Source organism: Schistocerca nitens, chromosome 5 (genome assembly GCF_023898315.1).
Source record: "Schistocerca nitens isolate TAMUIC-IGC-003100 chromosome 5, iqSchNite1.1, whole genome shotgun sequence".
NCBI lineage: Eukaryota > Metazoa > Arthropoda > Insecta > Orthoptera > Acrididae > Schistocerca > Schistocerca nitens.
In genome coordinates this window covers 355,663,336-355,684,326 of record NC_064618.1, presented here as the reverse complement: position 1 = coordinate 355,684,326, position 20,991 = coordinate 355,663,336, and the positions used below count along the sequence as shown (strand labels likewise).

General features: G+C 37.8%; 1 protein-coding gene across 1 annotated transcript in view; it reads left to right on the top strand.

Annotated features, from left to right (window-relative positions):
- The window catches only part of LOC126260454 (dynein axonemal heavy chain 6), a 1,163,459-nt gene that overhangs the window by 537,002 nt on the left and 605,466 nt on the right, over positions 1-20,991 (top strand). The window contains exons 67-68 of the mRNA XM_049957783.1: positions 7,312-7,524; positions 16,764-16,943. Of these exons, the coding sequence (XP_049813740.1) occupies positions 7,312-7,524; positions 16,764-16,943 (393 nt within the window). The remainder of the gene's footprint in view (positions 1-7,311; positions 7,525-16,763; positions 16,944-20,991) is intronic.

Below are 20,991 nucleotides of genomic sequence, written 5' to 3'. Positions count from 1 at the left end.
CTGCAGACTTCTTTTAAAAACATGATCCCTTCATTCATCAATTGCATGCTCCATTGCTTAATAGCCTACAGATTAACACTGTTGTGATTACCGTATAAAATATTCAGGTAGAAAATTTTACTGTACAATGGATATGAAAAGAAATTGAGGAAGTAGAATAAGAAAGAAAGGACTATTGTTTGTACATACAGATGATAATTCAGGTAATGTATGAAAAAACTGAATGTAATGAATAGTTTGGTTATGCCATATCTGCTGTAAGTGCAACACAATAAAAGCAATAATAGTAATATTTGTAGGTTTTTCCATTTGAAGAGACTAGAAAAAAGTTCTTTATTATTCCCAAAAATATGTTAGGAACTGTTATAACCAAATGCTGCTTTGAACACTGTGGTGTTAATTGTGATCCTCTAGAAAATTATACATTTTCACTTTTTTAACTTAGAACTGGTTCACTTAAATAATTATAAGAGAACTACAGTTTAGCATGAACTACAAACAAATCCACAACTTGACTTTTCCACATCCAGTTATCAACAGTGTAAGAAAAGATAGATTGCTGCTTACCATAAAGATGGCATGTTATGTCACAGGTAGGCACAATTAAAAGGCACTTACACAAAGCTTTCAGCAACATCATTCATCAGCAAAAGGGAAACACATACCATTCATACACTGAAGCAAGCACACCTCAGGCACACATGACCACAATCTCTGGCAGCTCAGGCCAGAATGCAACTATTACATGGGATGGAAGCAGCAGTCTGGAGAGGTAAGGAAGGGGAAAGGATACTAGTGTATGGACGGGGCAAGAGAGGAGTGACGTCTGGCAGAGTGTACAGGATCTAGAATGCCAACAGGTGCAGTGGCAGTATGTTGTGGGGCAGGGAGGTGGGATAAAAGGAGCAAACAGAGAGAGGAGCAGGAAAAGACTGGCAAGAGGATTACCAGAGGGTGACAAACAAAGAGGGTGGGAGACAATAATGGGTAGGGGATGATAGGACAGAGGGGGCAAGCATGTTATGCTCAGCTGCGTGTTGTGCCACAGGGTGGTCTACTTTTCTCTTAGCTGCAGACTGGCAGTGGCTGTTTGTCTTGGTGGACTGCTTGTTGGTAGTCATACCAATATAAAAAGCTGTACAGTGATTGCAGATGAGCTGGTAAATGACATGACTGCTTCCACAGGTGACCCTGCCCTCAATGGCATAGGATAAATCTGTTTCAGACTGGAATAAGAAGTGCTGGGAGTGTGGATTGGGCAGGTCTTCCAACTGTGTCTTCCACGCAGATATGATCCTTGTGGCAAGAGGTTGGGGTTGGGAGTGGAATAGAAATGGACTAGAATCTTGTGGAGATTGGGTGGGTGACAGAAGTATCTCAAGTAGGTCAAGTAGGATATCTCTCATTTCAGGGCATGACAATAGGTAATCAAAGCCTGGTGAAGGATATGGTTCATTTGTTTCAGTCCCGGATGGTACTGGGTAATAAGAGGGCACTCCTTTGTGGCTTGTTCTTGAGGTTGGTGGGAGAATTGAGGGTGTGAGGGAATATGACATGGAAGTTCTGTTTGCTGACTAGGTCTGGGGGTCAGCGTCTGTATGTAAAGGCCTTGGTGACGCCCTCAGCATACCAGTCAAGGGAGTTCTTGTTACTGCTGATAAACCATCTACATGTGACCAGGCTGTATGGGAGGATTGTTTTTTATGTGAAAGGGCTGATAGCTGTCGAAATGCATGTACTCGTGGTGGTTGATGGATATAATGTTGACAGAGGTGCAGATGGAGCCAACAGAGAGGAGGAGGTCAACATCTAGGAAGTTAGCATGCTGGCTTGAAGAGGACCAGGTAAAGCAGAAGGTGTTGAGGTTGTGCAGGAATGAAAATATGGTGCGTTGGGCCTGAATCCAAATCATGAAGATATTGTCAGTGAACCTGAACCATGCTAGGGATTTGGTTTTTTTGGAGTCCAGGAAGTCACTTCTAGATGGCCCACAAACAGGTTGGCATAGGAGGGTGCCATGTGGGTGCCCATGGCTGTGCTGTGGATTTGTTTTTATACCTTCCTTGCAAAAGAAGAGTTGTTGCTGATTAGGATGGAATCAGTAAGGTATATAAAGAATGAGGTAGTCGGTTTGGAATCTGAGGGTGGGAAAGTTAATGTTCAATAGCAGTAAGACCATGGGCATGAGCAAGGACATAGGTAGGATTTTGTGAAAGGGGTGGTCCAATTTCTTGAAGATAACACAAAAAGGGTTATGTTATTCAGTTTATTTTGAAAATACATATCTATTTATTAATTTTGTGTACACAATGTACTACCAGGAGGCCTTCATACAAATTGTATTTGATCTATAAAATTAAGCAAGAAACGCATTTCTGAAGAAAGTATAATATATATTCACAACAGCAACTTATGACTTACCTGAACAAAGTCATAATTTCTTCAGAACATCAAAGCATCCCAAATGTCTTAATTGAGTCTCAGATTGTATTAAAGTGTCTTACATTTCATTAAAATTCTTCCATTTCCTTAAGTGATAACCACTTTTTTGAATTGTTATTTTAACAGTCAACTTGAAACTGTAGCAACCAGATTTATTTATAAAACAAAATGAAATACACAAATATTATGAGCTCCTGTTTTGGGATCTTAACATTGATTCTGTGTAGGTTTTTTAAATTACCTACACATCTAATCAGATATTTGCAATGATTCTTATTTGCACCATCCCTGTGGGGCAAAGATATCATATTGAGGTATTATTATATCTGAGTAAGCTCACAGTATGTTATCTTGGATGGAGGGTTGTCACCAGATGCAGATGTGACTTCAGGTAGCCCCTAGGGATGTGTGTTGGGACCCTTTCTGTTTATGTTATATAGTAATGACCTTGCTGACAATATTAGTAATAAAATCAGGCTTTTTACAGGTGATGCAGTTATCTATAATGAAGTATTATTTGAGAGAACCTGCATAAATATTCACCCAAATCTTGATAAAATTTCAACATGGTGCAAAGATTGGCAACTTCCTTTAAATGTTCAGAAATGTAAAATTTGGCACTTCACAAAACAAAAAAAACTGTAGTATCCAATGACTATAATATCAGCGAGTCACTTCTGGATGTAACACTTTGTAGGGATATGAAATGGAATGATCATGTAGGTTCAATCAAGGCAAAAGCAGGTGGTAGACTTCAGCCTATTGGTAGAATGCTGGGGAAGTGCCATCAGTCTACAAAAGAAATTGCTTACAAATCACTTGTGCAACTCATCCTAGGATATTGCTCAAATGTGTGGAACCCATATGAAATAGGACCAATAGAGGATATTGAATGTATACAGAGAAGGGTAGCTTGAATAGTCACACATTTGCGTAATCCATAGGAGAGTGTCACAGAGATAGTTAAGAAACTGAAATGGCAGACTCTTGATGACAGATGTAAACTATCCCAAAAACGTTTATTAGCAATGTTTCAAGAACTGGCTTTAAATGATTACACTAGGAATGTACTACAACCCTGTAGTTACCACTTACATATGGATTGTGACGATAAGAATTGAATAATTACTACATGCATAGAGGCATTCAAACAATCATTCTTCACTCGCTCCATATGCGAATGGAACAGGAAGAAACCCTAATAACTGGTGCAATGGGAAGTAACCTCTGCAAGCACCTCACAGTGATTTGCAGAGTATAGATATAGAGATAGATGTAGATTTCAGCAGCTGTCATCCCTCTCGCATCAAAAAATCCCTTCCATACAGCCAGGCTGCCCAGGGGCAGCTTTTCTACAGTGACAAGATCTCTCTTGCCCAGTAACCTGAGGGTCTCACAGGGTGTATACAACCTGGGACAATCGGGAGATCTGCGAAAAACCCAGGAATTTGTTCATCCGGGAGAAAACCGGGGAACACCCGGGAATTGTTTCGAATTCTGGGAATTTTTCATTGTTGTAGTTTTCAGTTAAATTTTTGTGATTTTGGCTGGTAAGAACCTATACTCTAACAAAGGATATTACTGTACGAAATTTTAAGTTGCAAAGGAAATGCGCCATATACAACAACAAAACACAGTGCTCAGACGAGCCTTCTGCCAACAGCGAAATGTGTCAAAGGCTTTAGAAAGACTATGCAATGCTTCATAACAAAGAATTGCCTCCGATGAGCATTCTGTGACAACTGTTTAAATTAGATTCATTTGAGCAGTTGCAGGCGAACTGTCGAGTATGTGCAGTTGTTTCTGGTTACAGAAATGTGGCTGGCTGCTACTATCTAGTGTAGTCCTGGTTCAGAAATATCGTAGATCCGTGGCTGATGCACAGAGCAGTCTGAGTTGTGGTGGGGAGGAGGGTCGTCTCCACGTGACCTGTGTTTACATTCAGTGATTTTTTTCTATTTCCTCCTTGTTTCTTGCTCTCATGTTAAATGAAAACAAAATGGATTTTTTTGGCCGGGAGCTAGCAAATGAATTAAGATATGTTCCCATAATTATGGAAGGCAAAAATGTGGTGTTAGTTTCAGATTTTATGTCCACCTTTCTGACAGTCAAGCATTAATCGCCTTGCAGAACAATGAAGTTATTTTTGTCGGTTTGCTAAAGAGATTTGGCTTTTCCACTGAGGCAGTCAATTTATTTGAAACAAAGTGTTTAATTTCACACTTTGGCTGGTTTCAACTGTTCGCTGCATTTCAAGTGCACATATGGCATTATGCCACAATAAAGAAACAAACATGAGATGATACAGTACTGGTACTCGATGAAAATTTGCATCCGAATCTGGACTTACGAATGTGCACTTTGAATGTGCACTTTATGCCGAATTATGCATTTTAGTATGGTTCACAAAATTCCGATGCTCTTGCAGTGTCCTCTGATGTCTTGTTTCTTTTATGTCATAATGTGAGATCTTTTAATGTTTTACACATAGGAACATCGGGTTTCCTGTGTCATCGTAGTTGCGCAAGCGCCGTGATGCCTGTTATTTGGCGCTCTCTGGCAACTGATGAAATGAACCTATTTCTGACAGATCGTGGGAAAATATTGCGACTGGTGGTTTGAAAAGCATTACATTCAAAGTAAATTTCCGTTTACCCAAGATGAACTATGTGCGAGAATGTACGATGAATTTCTTAAATCACAAAGTGTTTGACTCTCATTTAAAAACCAACTCTTTGAGGACGACCATTTAGAAGAATTTCGAGCCCAGAAGATCAGACATTTACATCTTTATTAAAAATTTGCTGGTACAATTGTGTGCTGTATCTTAAAGTGTAACATGCGCAAAAAAGATAAACATTATATGTGGAAGCTTAGCTTCTCTTCCAGCTTATTAATCTTCTTATGTGAATGCTATTTATATTAATGTAAACCATTAACTTTCCTTACTTGTGTGTTTGCACTGCTTAAGAATGATCTTGCTATTGACTGATTGCATCACGTGTCTTATGCTGTCATCAGCTGGTGACATCACGTGACATGAGATGTGTCTGGCTTACAAAAGCGCATCGCAATCTCAATTTCAATGCTTCGGAAAGTGACATGTGGTTTTTGCTGGAATTCAGATTTATATCTTCATAATATGAAAATATGCAGCGTACATGTTGCTGCACATCAAAGGTCTTTCAATACGCCTTTTCCTCCCCTGAGTTTCATTTTGTAAAGTGTCAGGAAATTCTACGTTGGTATATAAAACCATAAACATTCAAAGGATTGATGCGTTTTACAGTGCCGAGGAAGAGTATACTGTCACTTAACACAGAAAAAGTGTATTTTCATCTGGGAGAAAGCGAATTTTTAACCAAGAAATCCGGAAATTTTTTTGCTTCTCCATGTATACACTCCGGTGTCATCAAGGCCTTCACACAAGCACTATTCCCCAGACCTAGTCCACAAACAGATCTCCCATTACATTTCCCATCACACCCCAAAACCTCCCTCCAAACCCAACAACCAGCCACAAAGGAGCGCCCCCTTCATCACCCAGTACCATCCCAGTCTTTGATTACCAATTGTCTTGCCCTGAATTGAGAGACATTCTATGTCCCATACAAGATCTTTTCCAACGCCCCTAAAGTGGTGTTCCACTGCCCACCCAACCTCCACAACATCCTAGTCTACCCTAAAGCTTCTCACACTCCCAACCCCTTGCCACAAGAATCACATAACTGTGGACAAACCAGGCACAAGACTTCTTCCCAATCCACTCACCCAGCACTTTCTATTCCAGTCCTGTCACAGGTTTATCCTACACCATCAGGGGCCAGACCACCTGTTAAAGCAGCCATGTTATTTACCAGCTCTGCTGTGATCATTGCACAGTTTTTTATATTGGTATGACTACCAACCAGCTGTCCACCAGGATGAACGGCCACCACCAAACTGGGGCCGAGAGCAATGTAGACCACCCTGTGGTACAACAGACAACTAAGCATAACATGCTTTACTTCAATGGCTATTTCACTACATGAGCCATCTGGATCCTCCCCTCCACCACCAGATTTTCTGAAATGCATGAATGCCAGTTATTCTTACAACACAGTCTCTGCTACTGTAATTATCCCAACCTCAACCTACAGTAACAGTGTGTCCCTACACCCACCACCCAACAGTTTCCACCCCCTTTGCCCTATCATTCCCTTCTCATTTTTGTCTCTGACCCTCTTTGTTTGCCACCCTCTGCCAACACACCCACCCGTCTATCCACACTCCTCTTCTTTTTCGCTCCTTTTTTCCACACCTTCCAGTCCCACAACCTCCTGGTGCTCCTACTGTTCTAGTCCCTGCAGACTCTGCCAGACAGCATCTTTCCCCCCCACCCATAGATTACTATTCCTTTCCTTTTCCCATCCCCTGCAGACTGCTGCTTCCATCCCATGTGAAAGCTGCGATCTGGCCCAAGCTGCTGGAGTTGTCAGTCATGTGGGCAGGAAGTGTGCTTGCCTGTGTGTATGAGTGGTATGTTCTTCTCTTTTGCCAATGATGGCTGTGGTGAAAACTTTGTGTAAGTGTCTTTAAATTGTGTCTGTCTGCAACTTAACATGTCACCTTTCTGGTCAGTAGCAATCAATCTTTTCCTACGTTGTTGGTATTCCTACTTGGAGTTGCCATTGTTTCACCTCCAGATAATGTTGTCTTATGTGAAAGAAATGCTAAATCACAGGAAAAAATCATAAGACCATTTGTTAATACAATTCTCTATCTTTTTATTTGTAATCTGGCACTTATTAACATAGCCAATAAGCCCTACACTAAGTATTGCACCTAAGGAAAATTTATATTTTAAAATAATTATTCCTGACCTTTCAGGGTATTTTAGGTGATCTGTTCCCTGGTGTTGAGATCCCAGAGCAGGATTATGGAGTCTTACAAGCTGCTATAATAACAGTCATGGAAGAGAATGATTTGCAGCCAGAATCATGTATGATTGCAAAGGTGATACAGTTCCACGAGACAATGATTGTTCGACATGGTGTTATGCTTGTTGGCCCTACAGGTGGTGGAAAGACAACTGTTATAAATGTTAGTACCATAAGTAACAGTATCTTAGAAAGAAAAGGAACATATACATACACTTTTCAAAGTAAAAACCAACATGAGCTGGGCCAACAGAGAACTAAATTCATAAATGCATTTGTATCTTCCAGAATTTTTTTAAAAGTTCTTCATCAGCAAAAGTAAAAGGAAATAATACATGGAGAAAAATGCCCATATAACCCTTTAATTTTGCTCTCCTTTTTTGTGTCTATAATTACTATTAATAATTACAATTAATTTTGTTCTTGCAACTACAGTTTTACACATCTTGCTCAGTATTAAATGTTTCTGGTATTATTATTTTACATTCATTTTGAATTAAGATCAGTTATCCTATTTGGAATATTTGTATCTTTGTTTTTCTGCTGTTGGTGTGTTTCATAAATAACAAATAAAATATAAATAATAAGTAGAATATCTACAATCAGAGTAGTCTAAATATCACAACTACGTTGTTTTTTCTCTTTGCAATCATGTTGTTGAGGTTGCTCAGAAATATGAATAACATGGTCAAAAAGTGTGAGAGTCTCCAGAATCCCATACTCTTATCTCATAACTTTTTTATATTTCGGTATAATGTTATTCCTTAACTGTTCTGGAGCAAGATTAGGCTAGTAGCCATACAGCTTACTGCTCTTTACCAATGATATTGGGAACAAGACATCCAGGGAAAGTTCTGTGATGTGACCAGACTTGTTTTGGCTGGCTCTGAGCACTATGGGACTCAACTGCTGAGGTCATTAGTCCCCTAGAACTTAGAACTAGTTAAACCTAACTAACCTAAGGACATCACAAACATCCATGCCCGAGGCAGGATTCGAACCTGCGACCGTAGCGGTCTTGCGGTTCCAGACTGCAGCGCCTTTAACCGCACGGCCACTTCGGCCGGCAGACTTGTTTTGACTAAGCTGCGGAAGTTTCACTGGAAAGTCCTTACACATCCTCCATATAGTCTTGATCTTGGGCCATTTTTGGAGCCTTGAAGAAATTTGTGCTCGACAATTTGTTTCAGATGAAGTGTTGCATGCCTGGATGCAGTTGTGGTTCCATAGGTCATGTGTTAGTCTATTGGTCAGTTTTTCAACACCATGCTGGGAGGCAGCCCAACAGCTGACACAAAGAGTATGAATCAGCATGAAATTTACATAATGAGAGGTAATTGCTACTGGAATTAAAGGATGGATTCTTGTTGAAACTAAATTGGTGCCATGAACAGTCTTCCTTGCAGTGTAAGAAAATTACAATGCAGCATATAAATACTGAAAGCACAAAAATGAATAATGTATCCAGGACAATTTTTCTTACTTTGTCGACGTAATTTTTAGGTTTGATTTTACAGTGAACTTAGTGCTTGACAAAAAGTCAATTGTTCAGTTGTTAACATACATATATTTGATAGAAGTCACTATTAAGTTACGCTGACATCATTAATTTACCTCTAATTTTCTGTGGTTGCTGATCATACTGTCCATCCACTAAATCTTGATGATTAGCATATATATATTTTGAGAGGTCTTGCAGGATGGAAGAAATTATTGCCTCTTCTTATGATTGCAGACAAAAGTCATGCTTGTGAATGAATATTGGCATAATAAATAAAAATATTCTTTGACAAGTCTTTATATAAGAAATCGTTCATACAAATTAATATTAGGAACTAGTTGTTAGGTACTACACAGCACTCACAAACATTTTTCCTTGAAGGCATTGACTGTCTTGCCTCACAGTGTAATAATTAGTTGTGGCAATTACTTTTGCAGTAACAAACAGTTTACTTACTGTCTTCCCATTGGTCTCACTTTCATTTTACTGCCTCTTATTAATGCAGCACAACTCAGTAGGCAGCATCCAGTACTAAATTACTTATTGCAGATCTTACTTTCCTCTCATCATTCCTGTGTCTAGGTAACACAGCTTTAAGTGCTTTCCAGAATAATATTGGGTGTGCACCACTAGCATGTTTGAATATGTCAGAATGTTTGTTTAATGTTCTACCTGTTTCAGACTCTAAATCCTCCCACCAAGTATTATTACACTTGATTTTGTTAAAGTTCATTCTGTTTCACTTTTAATCTCCTTTTTTAAAAGAAAGTGTTCAGTTCTTTCCTTATTAAAATCTCCTTCAGTTTCTTTGTGACTTAATATTAGGTGTACTTCTCCCTGTTTTTTTTTATTATATCATTACATGTACCTTCAGTTAACATTTTAGTTTCATTCAGTGAATTTAATACCAGTGGTTTCTCTTTCTCAGTTTCATCCATGGCTGTCACATCCTGCATGTAATTTAATTCAGTGAATTTATCTTCACATGTAGTTACATGATCTTCAACTTCTTCAACCCATTACCTAGAGTCTCAAAATTACTTGATCCATCATTAAGACTTTCTTGTAACATATCCTTTTGTCCAGTAAATCTATTTTCCATATGACCCATATGACTACAGAAATATTCTGTTGATGTCTGTGACCTTGTTATTGCTTGAAAATTCAAGGTTACAGCTAAATTAATTGATTTATTATCAACTGGCATCGCCATGACTAGTTTATATAATTATACACTAAAATCAGTTCACTTATTCTCACAATTTTCACATCAAATTAATTAGGATTGACCCACCAGTTGTGCATTCTTCTTTTTAATTCCCACATACCAATTCCCTGATCGGTGAACATTACACCCATACTGCATCAGCTGACTGTGAAGGCACCAGTAGCTGTTCTGCTCTGTCTTACTCTGCCAATGGCTCATTTCTTGCACATGCTCAGTTGCACCTCTTTATTGTTGGAAAAATCACAGTGGGTGGTAGAACATAAGTCATTAGGAAACTGCAAATCTCCACCAATGAAAGAAATAAATAGTTTGCCCCTCTATTTATCTTCTTTTGTTTTTTCTTTTCATCTCATTGTGCCAAATCTTTTAGCAATGAAATGCAAAGATTTGGCCATGAGTCATTTTCTTTGTCTCTAGTTTTTTCCTGAACTGACTCTTCATAGACCTGCCATATAAAAAATATTTTAATTATCTACAGTCTACAGTATTAATTCTTCATTAATTATTAGTAGAAACCTGTTCCTTTCTTAAAACTTGGTAGCAAGACCTTAATTCTGTCAATTTGTAGATGTAGCTAAACAGTTGCAGATTTGTTTATTATTTAGTTTGAATAAAACCTGGCATATTTATTAACAGATACTATCTTCCAATTTTTCGAAATTCTTCTCATTTAGTTACATATATGGTTCCCTGTAATTTTCGGTTCACATAATCTCTCTTCTGATAGCACAACAAATATAGTTGTTTATCAATCTTCAGTTACCATTCAGTTAGTTTTGTTTTGTAAATAGAAAACGTATTTTCTTGCTGCACTGTATTTTATTCTTCCAGACATGTTTCACCTTTTTTCACTTTAAGGCGTCATCAGTGCGATCTATAATGATACAGTTATGATACACTTTTGTTTTGGTATGTATCATTTTTAGATTATAAAACAGCTCACTTCTTGCTTTTTGTGTAAATAAGGATTACTTACAGTCCTTAGGGTTTTTAGTTTGCATCTGCGTTTCCTCTCATCTGATCATATGCTGGAGGTCACACTGCCACTCTATTAACAAAACATAAGCATGTTTTTATGTTTTGAGCATTTTGTTCAAAAATGTGTTTGAAACATAAAAACAAGCTTATGTTTAATAAACATAGCAGCAGTGCGACCTCCAACATGTGACCAGATGAGAGGTAACGCAGATAACAGCTAAAAACACAAAGAACTGTAAGTAATCACTTATTTACATAAAAAGAAAGAAGTGAACTGTTTTATAATCTACAAATAATACATATCAAAACAAAAGTGTATCATAACTGTACCATTATAGATCCCACTGATGATGACTTCATATGAAGAAAGGGGAAATGCATCTGGTAGAATAAAATACAGTGCAGCAAGAGAAGGCACTTTTTATTTACAAAACAACCTCTGCTTAAGATAGTATTACTACTCAGGGTACATATTGGTTGAAAGCACCAATGATGGCTGTTAATCAGTTGAAATCAATTTGCAAAAGTGAATAAATAAAACATGATTTTGCAACTGGTTGCTGCATATTTGGTAATTTTATGGTTTATGATTGCTGCACGACTTGGGAACCACATGGAGCCCACCATTCATAAACTCATCATGCATTGATTGTTTCTTTTTTTTTTTTTTTCTTGGCCTGCCTCTCCAAGAAAATGCTAATTATCTTCAATATTAATATCTTCTTACACTCTTATTGTCCTTCTTGCCTTTCAGAATTAATTCTTGACTTGACTAAATGCTCTTTGTAACTATTTGATGCCCTGTCACAGTTGCTATGTCTCCGGGAATGTGGCAGCTTATTGTTGAGGAGGGAATTTCGATGAATGGGATAATTTTTTAACAAATCTCTCAGTGATTAAGTTTGACCTATGTGGTTTGCTACCAGTAGACTTCAAAGTCCCAAAAGCTCAATGTCAGGTGTACCTCTGTGACATATGCAAACAATGCAATGCCTAAAAGGCAGAGAACAGAAGCCTGAAAGAACGATTGTACTTGAGAATACAATGGAAATGCCACAAGAAGAGTGTTGGCTTAGCAATGGCCACGTAAAGAAGTCGCTAGGGCAGCAGGGCATTGGATGTGTAAAAACTTACCATGAGTGGCCACATGAGGACTGATTGGGTGCTGGCCAGAAGTGTCGAAATGGAAGGGGTGATGGCCCCCCACATGGTTTATCAGGCAGTGGGATGCTCTATTCACGTTGCTGAAGTCAGTTGATATGTGAAGAATTCTCAGTCATCCCAAGAGGGCCCCTGTGCAGAGCAGGCCGGGAGCCTGGACTTACAGTGGAAGTTGGATTTCTGGGAACTCAGTTGACGTAGTCTGTACTCCATGTAGGCTGGGCCTGAATGTAGACACATTGCAGTATTTGGTCTGGTTGCATTTTAGTTCTGGCAGGAACAGTGTGTGACATTACATAAATAGAACGCAAATAGACTGGGACAGTTCCATACGAGTTTTTTTATATGCAATGTGATAGTGCGCAGTGCAGTGGGATGTATGGCACATGAACTGTTCTTTGGGAGAGTACATAACGTTCCTGAGATATCACAAAAATTTGAATGATTTATACTTTTGATGATTATGTAGTAGAGCTGAAGGAGTGCATGCAAGAGATGCACTAATGCTTGAGAGAAAACAGAATGCACAGTGCAAGATAAGGAACACAGAGTATTATGATAAAACACAGAATCTGAAGCAGTTCCATTTTGGCCATTTAGTTCTGTTGTTTGATGAGAGCCTGTGATCAGGCAGGTTCCTTAAATTAGAGACACAGTGGCAAGGTCCATACACTGTAGTATGAATGAAGGGACCTAATTTAAAAATCAGTATGAAATGAAATAAGTATCCTAAAGTGCATGCCGCCAGAGTGAAGGAGTTTTTCGAGTTAGAGTAGCCCAGTATGTTCCACATCTGTACACGCAATTAACAAAATTTCAGTAGTCAGCCAGACTGTGTTATGACAACATGGGCAAGGTGAAAATTTACATTGTAACTTGAATAATAGTAAATTATTTCAGTTTATTGGAGCTGAATAAGAAATTTGAACACACAGAGGTTCTTTCAAGGTGAACCATTGTAGAAATAAACAGGTCTATGTACTTATGAAACAATAGGAGACCTTACTTTTTGGATTACCCACATGGTACAGAGTACGAGCTAAAATGCAGAGAAAATATCAAAAAAGACCTGTTTAAAAAATTATGGCCAATTAATAATTAAATTAGATTCTAAAATATTTATCTTATAGCTTTAATTATGTAATGTACCTGTATAGAAATTGACAGATGCATTCAGATGATAATGTAGTAAAAATTTTGTAATAAAATGTGGAAGTGTAATTATCAGATGGGCTTGCACAAAGCCATTTGGGCAATAGGGCTTCTACAATGCCATTTAATAGCAGTGTAAGCTGTAATTATGTCCAAAGTAACAACAATGTACTCAAATAGCAACATACCCAAATAGTAACATACTAAAAATAAAAAAAAATTGTTAAAAAATTTTTATAACGATGTGGAGAGTTACCAGCAAGGCTTACACAAGTCTTTTGTTGAATCATCCATGTTGCAGAAAACCCTGAGTGAAAAACATGTGAATCAAAAAGGAATAACCACAGCAATAGTGGGACATACGTAATTCAGTGTGGTAGCAGTAGATTGACAATATGATCACCAACTTCTCAGACATAGCCTATCTGTACACTGTAATTATAGTATGGTATGAATGCTAATAAAGTGGAAGAGCTCTAAAGGTATAGTTAAACAATTATTGCTAAGTAATTATTATCTGCAGAAACTAAATAATTATTATAATAGCACTTCTAAGTAATGTACATATTAGTATTCTTGGGAAAGAAGTTATCTTCACTAATCTATTATCACGGATCACCTCAGAATGAGGACATTAAAGGTTTTCTTCATTTTAAAGTTCACTTATGAACAAAAAATATTATAGGCACTAATAACATAGAAGCAAAAACGAAAACAACGCCAACAAATATCAAAGCAATTCTCAATACTTTATCAAAATTGCGTTTTCCATTGCCCTCATTTGTTTTAAACCCATTATCTTCCAATCAGATGGTTCAAATGGCTCTGAGACATATGAGACTTAACATCGGAGGTCATCAGTCCCTAGAACTTAGAACTATTTAAACCTAACTAAACTAAGGACATCACACACATCCATGCCTGAGGCAGGATTCGGACCTGCGACTGTAGCAGTCATGCAGTTCTGGACTGAAGCACTTAGAACCGCTCAGCCACCGCAGCTGGCATATCTCCCAATCCCATAAGAGATGACACAGCCCACTGCGAACCACTGCAGATATTTGTAGCACAATAGGGAGCATAATCTTGCTCAGAATAATATGCAAGAGCTGATTTATTATATATGCAGGTTTATTTTAACAGTAATGGGTCAGATTGCCTTGGGGCAATTGGTTATAAAAGCCATGCTTCTCACTCAACACAGAATCATCTTTATCTTCAAGTGTACAGGTAGCACATAAAAAACTTCCATTGAGATGTATGATCAATGAGATCTAAGGAAGGAAATTTGCTCTATGTGAGACATACCATTCATGGTTCAACTTTTCCAACTGCAAAGACATGGTTCAGGCCTAATGAAGGAGTGAAGTGGGGAGATGCTTGAGAGATGATGGGCCTAGTTTCCATTAAAAGGAACAGGTTCTGTTACTGTGGGATGTCTTACCTGGTGCGTGGTCAGTCAAATATGATACGATGATGGTGAGCCAAGTGTTGATGGGGTTGGTGTAGATGATGGTGGTGTTAATGTGACTGCTATGTATGGTGCTTGTGCACCTGTTACTGCTGGAGATGATTTTTCTGCTCTCAGATAGTTAGTTCAAATGGTGGAGGTACAGTTGGTGTTAGTGGTGCCAATGGCAGGAGAGCTGTGGCATCATTTGCAGGTATCTCAGTAACTAGTGTGTGTATATATAACCTAGTGCATTTAATTGCTGTGGAGATGTGGGAAAGACTGTAGGTACTGCCCTGTCCTTGAGTTAGGTAGGAGATGGAATTACAGGTGGACACAATGAATATGGAATAAAGCTGTATGTGTGGAGTACATGAGGACATATATAACTATTGAGACATCTGTTGTGGAATCATCCATTTCTGGTCACAGTACAAGAGTATAGATGGACTGTTAAATTGATGATGAAAAATGATGAATTTTGAAGGTTATGGTATGGCCATGAAAGCAAACATATAAAGTACAGTGAAGGTGGCAGAAGACAGCTGAGTAGTTAGCAGAAACACAGAGGCATTTCATGCAATGAGGTTGCCTATTACACAGATTACAGCTGATCAGTGACAGGCTAGTAGGAGAATTGCAATACAGATAACTGGTGATGACTGTGGTTGCTACAATATTGACATCTGATCATGGCAACCAAAAAAGACCTGCAATACGAACACTGATGTATAGGTTTTTTTATTCAGTCATTGGTATTGACCCTGAGAATAACTAAACTGATCACTCCATGTTTAAGTGGAAGATTTCAACTCTTGGGTGACACTTCATGAAAATGCATATATCTTTTATTTCTTATTATGACAGTATTTGAAGTGATAATCATTGTCATGAAAAGTCTTCATCTCAAAAATTGAATTTTTTGCGTATTTTTAATTTGTGAGGTATATCTTATTGATTATGGCACAATAATTTGATCATTGTAAAATCATATACTGAGTTTTATATAATGGACCAACAATATATTTAATATTTAAAGGGGCTTCTAATTGTGCACTTCCAGGTTCCTTCCGACAGCTAGAACTGGTATCTAAAACCTGATATTTTTAACCCACAATGTCTTTAACCACACAATAAAAATGCTTGCTGTGTGACTTGAGGTATGGTTTCCTGGAAACTGACACACTTTTTGTGGCTCATTTGCGTGCCTACATTTTCTGTTCTTATATCAGATTGGATAACATAATACAAATTAAAATAAATTAATTAAAGAAATCAAATCATACCAAGTTTCAAAATACAGTACTGTGTTACACATGCCATGTATTAGGTAACATGGAAATTCATTGGCTATAGCACACTGGACTCACATTCAGGAGGATGATTGATCAAACCCATGTCCGGCCATGCTGATTTAGGTTTTTTGTGATTTCCCTAAATTGCTTCAGGCAAATACTGGAATGGTTCCTTTGAAAGGAAATGGCTAACTTCCTTCCCCATCCTTCCCTAATCCGATGGGACCAATGATCTTGCTGTTTGGTCCCTCCCAGAAATCAACGAACCAACCAAGTCAGCTATAATGTACCTATGATTTCCAGGATCATCCAGTGATATACCCAGGATTTCCATGATATGTGTATGATTTCCAATATCAGCCAGTGTCTATAATGACAAAAGAATAATTAAAATCTCTTAGACCATTGCTCTCTCTTCCCCCCCCCCCCCCCCACCCTTCTCTCTCTCTCTCTCTCTCTCTCTCTGTCTCTCTCTCTACCTCTCTCCCTACCTCCCCGCCCCCTCTGTGCATATGTGTGTGTGTGTTTGTAACACTCATATTTTGCAACGATAAAGTTCTAAGTTTGCAATAAATTGGATTTAATAGTAATTGCTTCTTTGAGAAAAAACATTGTTGTAATTTATGTCCTTTTTAAGGTACTGAAAGATACCCTCACTAGACTACATGCTGATGGTGTACCAGGCCCTGTTTATCGGCCTGTAATAACATATGTATTAAATCCCAAATCTGTAACTTTAGGAGAGCTTTATGGTGAAGTGAATTTACTAACAATGGAATGGAGAGATGGCCTCTTAGGAATCATGGTTCGCACTGCTGTTCAGGTATGTTGCTACTGTCTCACAATAATTTAGCGGTTTTAAAAGTGGAAAAAAAATATGATGGCAGATACTATTGTCTTTTAGTACTGATACAAGAGTAAACACGTCTTGAGCAGATATTAGTCTCTGACTGAAAACTAGAGCGGTACACGATATCTTAACATATTTTGTTATTGACATTGCTATACATTATCTTCATTGACAACACCCATGATATGGTACTATGAGGTCCTCCTTTGCACTTTATATGTTGTTGACAGCTCCATGTAACATCTTTTATGGCGTAGGATTGGCTGCTGATGAACTTCATATAAGGAGTACCTCAAAGAAGTAATAGTAAAATCATGGCAATTTTTTTCTACCTGTGGTACTACCACCTTTATTTACAAGCCCTGACGTACTTCATTTTTTAAGTATTTGATCCGTAATTTGTTTACACTGAATAGCCAAAGATACTGGTACACAGGCCTGATATCATGTAGGGCCCCCATGAGCATGCAGAAGTGTCGCAACACAATGTGGTGTGGACTCTACTAATGTCTGAAGCAGTACTGGAGGGAATTAACACCATGAATCCTGTAGGGCTTCCACAAATCTATAAGAGTACAAGAGGGTGAAGATCTCTTCTGAACAGCACGTTGCAAGACATCCCAGATATGCTCAGTAATGTTCATGTCTGGTGAGTTTGGTGACCAGCGGAAGTGTTTAAACTCATAAGAGTATTCCTGGAGCCACTCTGTAGCAATTCTGGACATGTGGGGTGTTGCATTGTCCTGCTGGAATTGCCCAAGTGGACATGAATGGATGCAGGTGATCAGACAGGATGGTTACATTTGTGTCACCTCTCAGAGTCATATCTAGACATATCAGGGGTTCCGTATCCCTCAAACTGCACACACCTCACACCATTACAGAGCCTCCACCAGCTTGAACAGTTCTCTGCTGAAATGCAGGGTCAATGAATTCATGAGATTGTCTCTATACCCAGACACGTCCATCCACTGGATACAATTTGAAATCAGACCCACCTGACTAGCCAACATGTTTCCAGTCATCAGCAGTCCAGTGTCAGTGTTGACAAACCCAGGTGAGGCATAAAGTTATGCGTTGTGCAGTTATCAAGGGTACACGAGTGGCCCCTTGGCTCTGATAGCCCATATCAATGTTGTGTCATCAAATGGTTGACATGCTGACACTTGTTGATGGCCTAGAATTGAAATCTGCTGCATTTTGCGGAAGGGTTGCAATTCTCTCACATTGAACAATTCTCTTCAGGCATTGTTGGTCCTGTTCTTGCAGGATCTTTTTGCGATTTCAGAGATTTGATGTTTCACCTGATTCCTGATATTCACGGTACACCCATAAAATGGTCAGAGATACTGTGTCCCATCGCTCATGTGCCGACTATTAACACGACAATCAAACTAACTTAAATCTTAATAACCTGCCATTGTAGCAGTGGTAATCAAACTAACAACTGTGCCAGACACCTCTTGTCTTATATAGGTGTTGCAGACCACAGTGGTGTATTCTGCCTGTTTACGTATCTCTGTATTTGAATATGCATGCTTATACCAGTTTCTTTGGTGCTTCACTATACTTATTACATGGCTTTCTGACACACTGGGAAAAAAAAAAAAAGGTTACGTGTGCAGAGTATAATATTGACAACTTAAAATCTTACAGAGAAACATCTAGAGAATATATGTAATCTATTGACTTTCAAGTGCCAGCATGAAGTCTTCTGCTCTACCATTGTCTGATCTTGTGGAGTCTTCTTTTGTGATTTGTCTGATGGCCTGTGGCTCCCCACAATCACTTGATTACTCCACTTACGAAAAAATATGTACAACTGCCTTGTTGGCTATCAAATTTGTTTAGCATTGACCATTTTTTGTGCATCAAGTCAAATTGTGGTGGTTTTTGGGTGATACGAGGCAAGTTATTTCTTTTGTCATCCAGGCCATCCTTCAGTCCATGCGTTTGTAAAGTGGAACTCATCTTCCACAGAATCCCTTGCTGTTATTGTTAGTGGCCATTTGAAATGGAGTCAGCTATGATGACAGGGTAGAGCATACTAAGTTTTTGGGTGTACATATAGATTAGAATCTTAAAAGGAAAATTCATATTTTGGATCTTCTAAAGTGACTATGTTCAGCAACTTTTGCAATCAGAATAATTGCCAATTTTGAGGGTAAAGGAATTAGTAAGCTAACATACTTTGCATACTTTCACTCTCTGATGTCATACAGAATTATATTTTGGGGTAACTCAACACATGACAAAAAGCATTCACTCCTCAAAAGAAAGTGGTTAGAATAATGTGTGGGGTTCATAGTCGCACATCTTGTGGGCATCTTTTTAAAAGATTGAGAATTCTTACAACAGCCTCACAGTACATTTACTCACTAATGAAATTACTTCTCAACAACAAGGATCAGTTTAAAAACAATAGTGATGTTCATGATTGTAATACCAGAAAAAAGAAAGACTTATACTATCTTTTACTCAACCTATCTTTAGCACAGAAAGGGGTAAAATATGCTGCTATAAAGATTTTTGACAAATTGCCAGATGAAATAAAATGTCTGACAGACAGCAGTAATAGCTTCAAAAATAAACTGAAATCATATCTTCTTGACAACTCCTTCTATACCATGGATGAATTCTTGAATAGGAGAAAATAAATTTATAAATGTAGTATATGCATGTTGTGCCATTTAAGGGAATGGGGTAAATAATACAAATATTAATCTTTAACACTGTACTAAATATATATACATAGCATATATATATACATACATTTCGTTTCAAGTTTTAGGTATTTGAGAATAAGCAACTATAAACTCAGTGTTTTCTGTTTCATATTTCTGTCGTAAGCTGTTGTGTTGAAAAACGCATTCTGTTGCATTGCCACTGATATATTGCTTAAATTTCCTTGATAATATTTAATTTTCTTTAGATACTGCAGACTATATATATATATATATATATATATATATATATATATATATATATATAGTCTGCAGTATCTAAAGAAAATTAAATATTATCAAGGAAATTTAAGCAATATATCAGTGGCGATGCAACAGAATGCGTTTTTCAACACAACAGCTTACGACAGAAATATGAAACAGAAAACACTGAGTTTATAGTTGCTTATTCTCAAATACCTAAAACTTGAAACGAAATGTATGTATATATATATGCTATGTATATATATTTAGTACAGTGTTAAAGATTAATATTTGTATTATTTACCCCATTCCCTTAAATGGCACAACATGCATATACTACATTTATAAATTTATTTTCTCCTATTCAAGAATTCATCCATGGTATAGAAGGAGTTGTCAAGAAGATATGATTTCAGTTTATTTTTGAAGCTATTATTTATTTATTTATTTATTTATTTGTGCTTTAAATATGTCTGCTTGTGTCTGTAGATGTGTGGATGGATATGTGTGTGTGTGCGAGTGTATACCCGTCCTTTTTTCCCCCTAAGGTAAGTCTTTCCACTCCCGGGATTGGAATGACTCCTTACCCTCTCCCTTAAAACCCACATCCTTTCGTCTTTCCCTCTCCTTCCCTCTTTCCTGATGAGGCAACAGTTTGTTGCGAAAGCTTGAATTTTGTGTGTATGTTTGTATTTGTTTGTGTGTCTATCGACGTGCCAGCACTTTCGTTTGGTAAGTCACATCATCTTATATATATATATATATATATATATATATATATATATATATATATATATATATATATATATATATATATATATATATATAGGGAAACATTCCATGTGGGAAAAATATATCTAAAAACAAAGATGATGTGACTTACCAAACGAAAGCGCTGGCACGTCGATAGATACACAAACAAACACAAACATACACACAAAATTCAAGCTTTTGCAACAAACTGTTGCCTCATCAGGAAAGAGGGAAGGAGAGGGAAAGACAAAAGGATGTAGGTTTTAAGGGAGAGGGTAAGGAGTCATTCCAATCCCGGGAGCGGAAAGACTTACCTTAGGGGGAAAAAAGGGTGG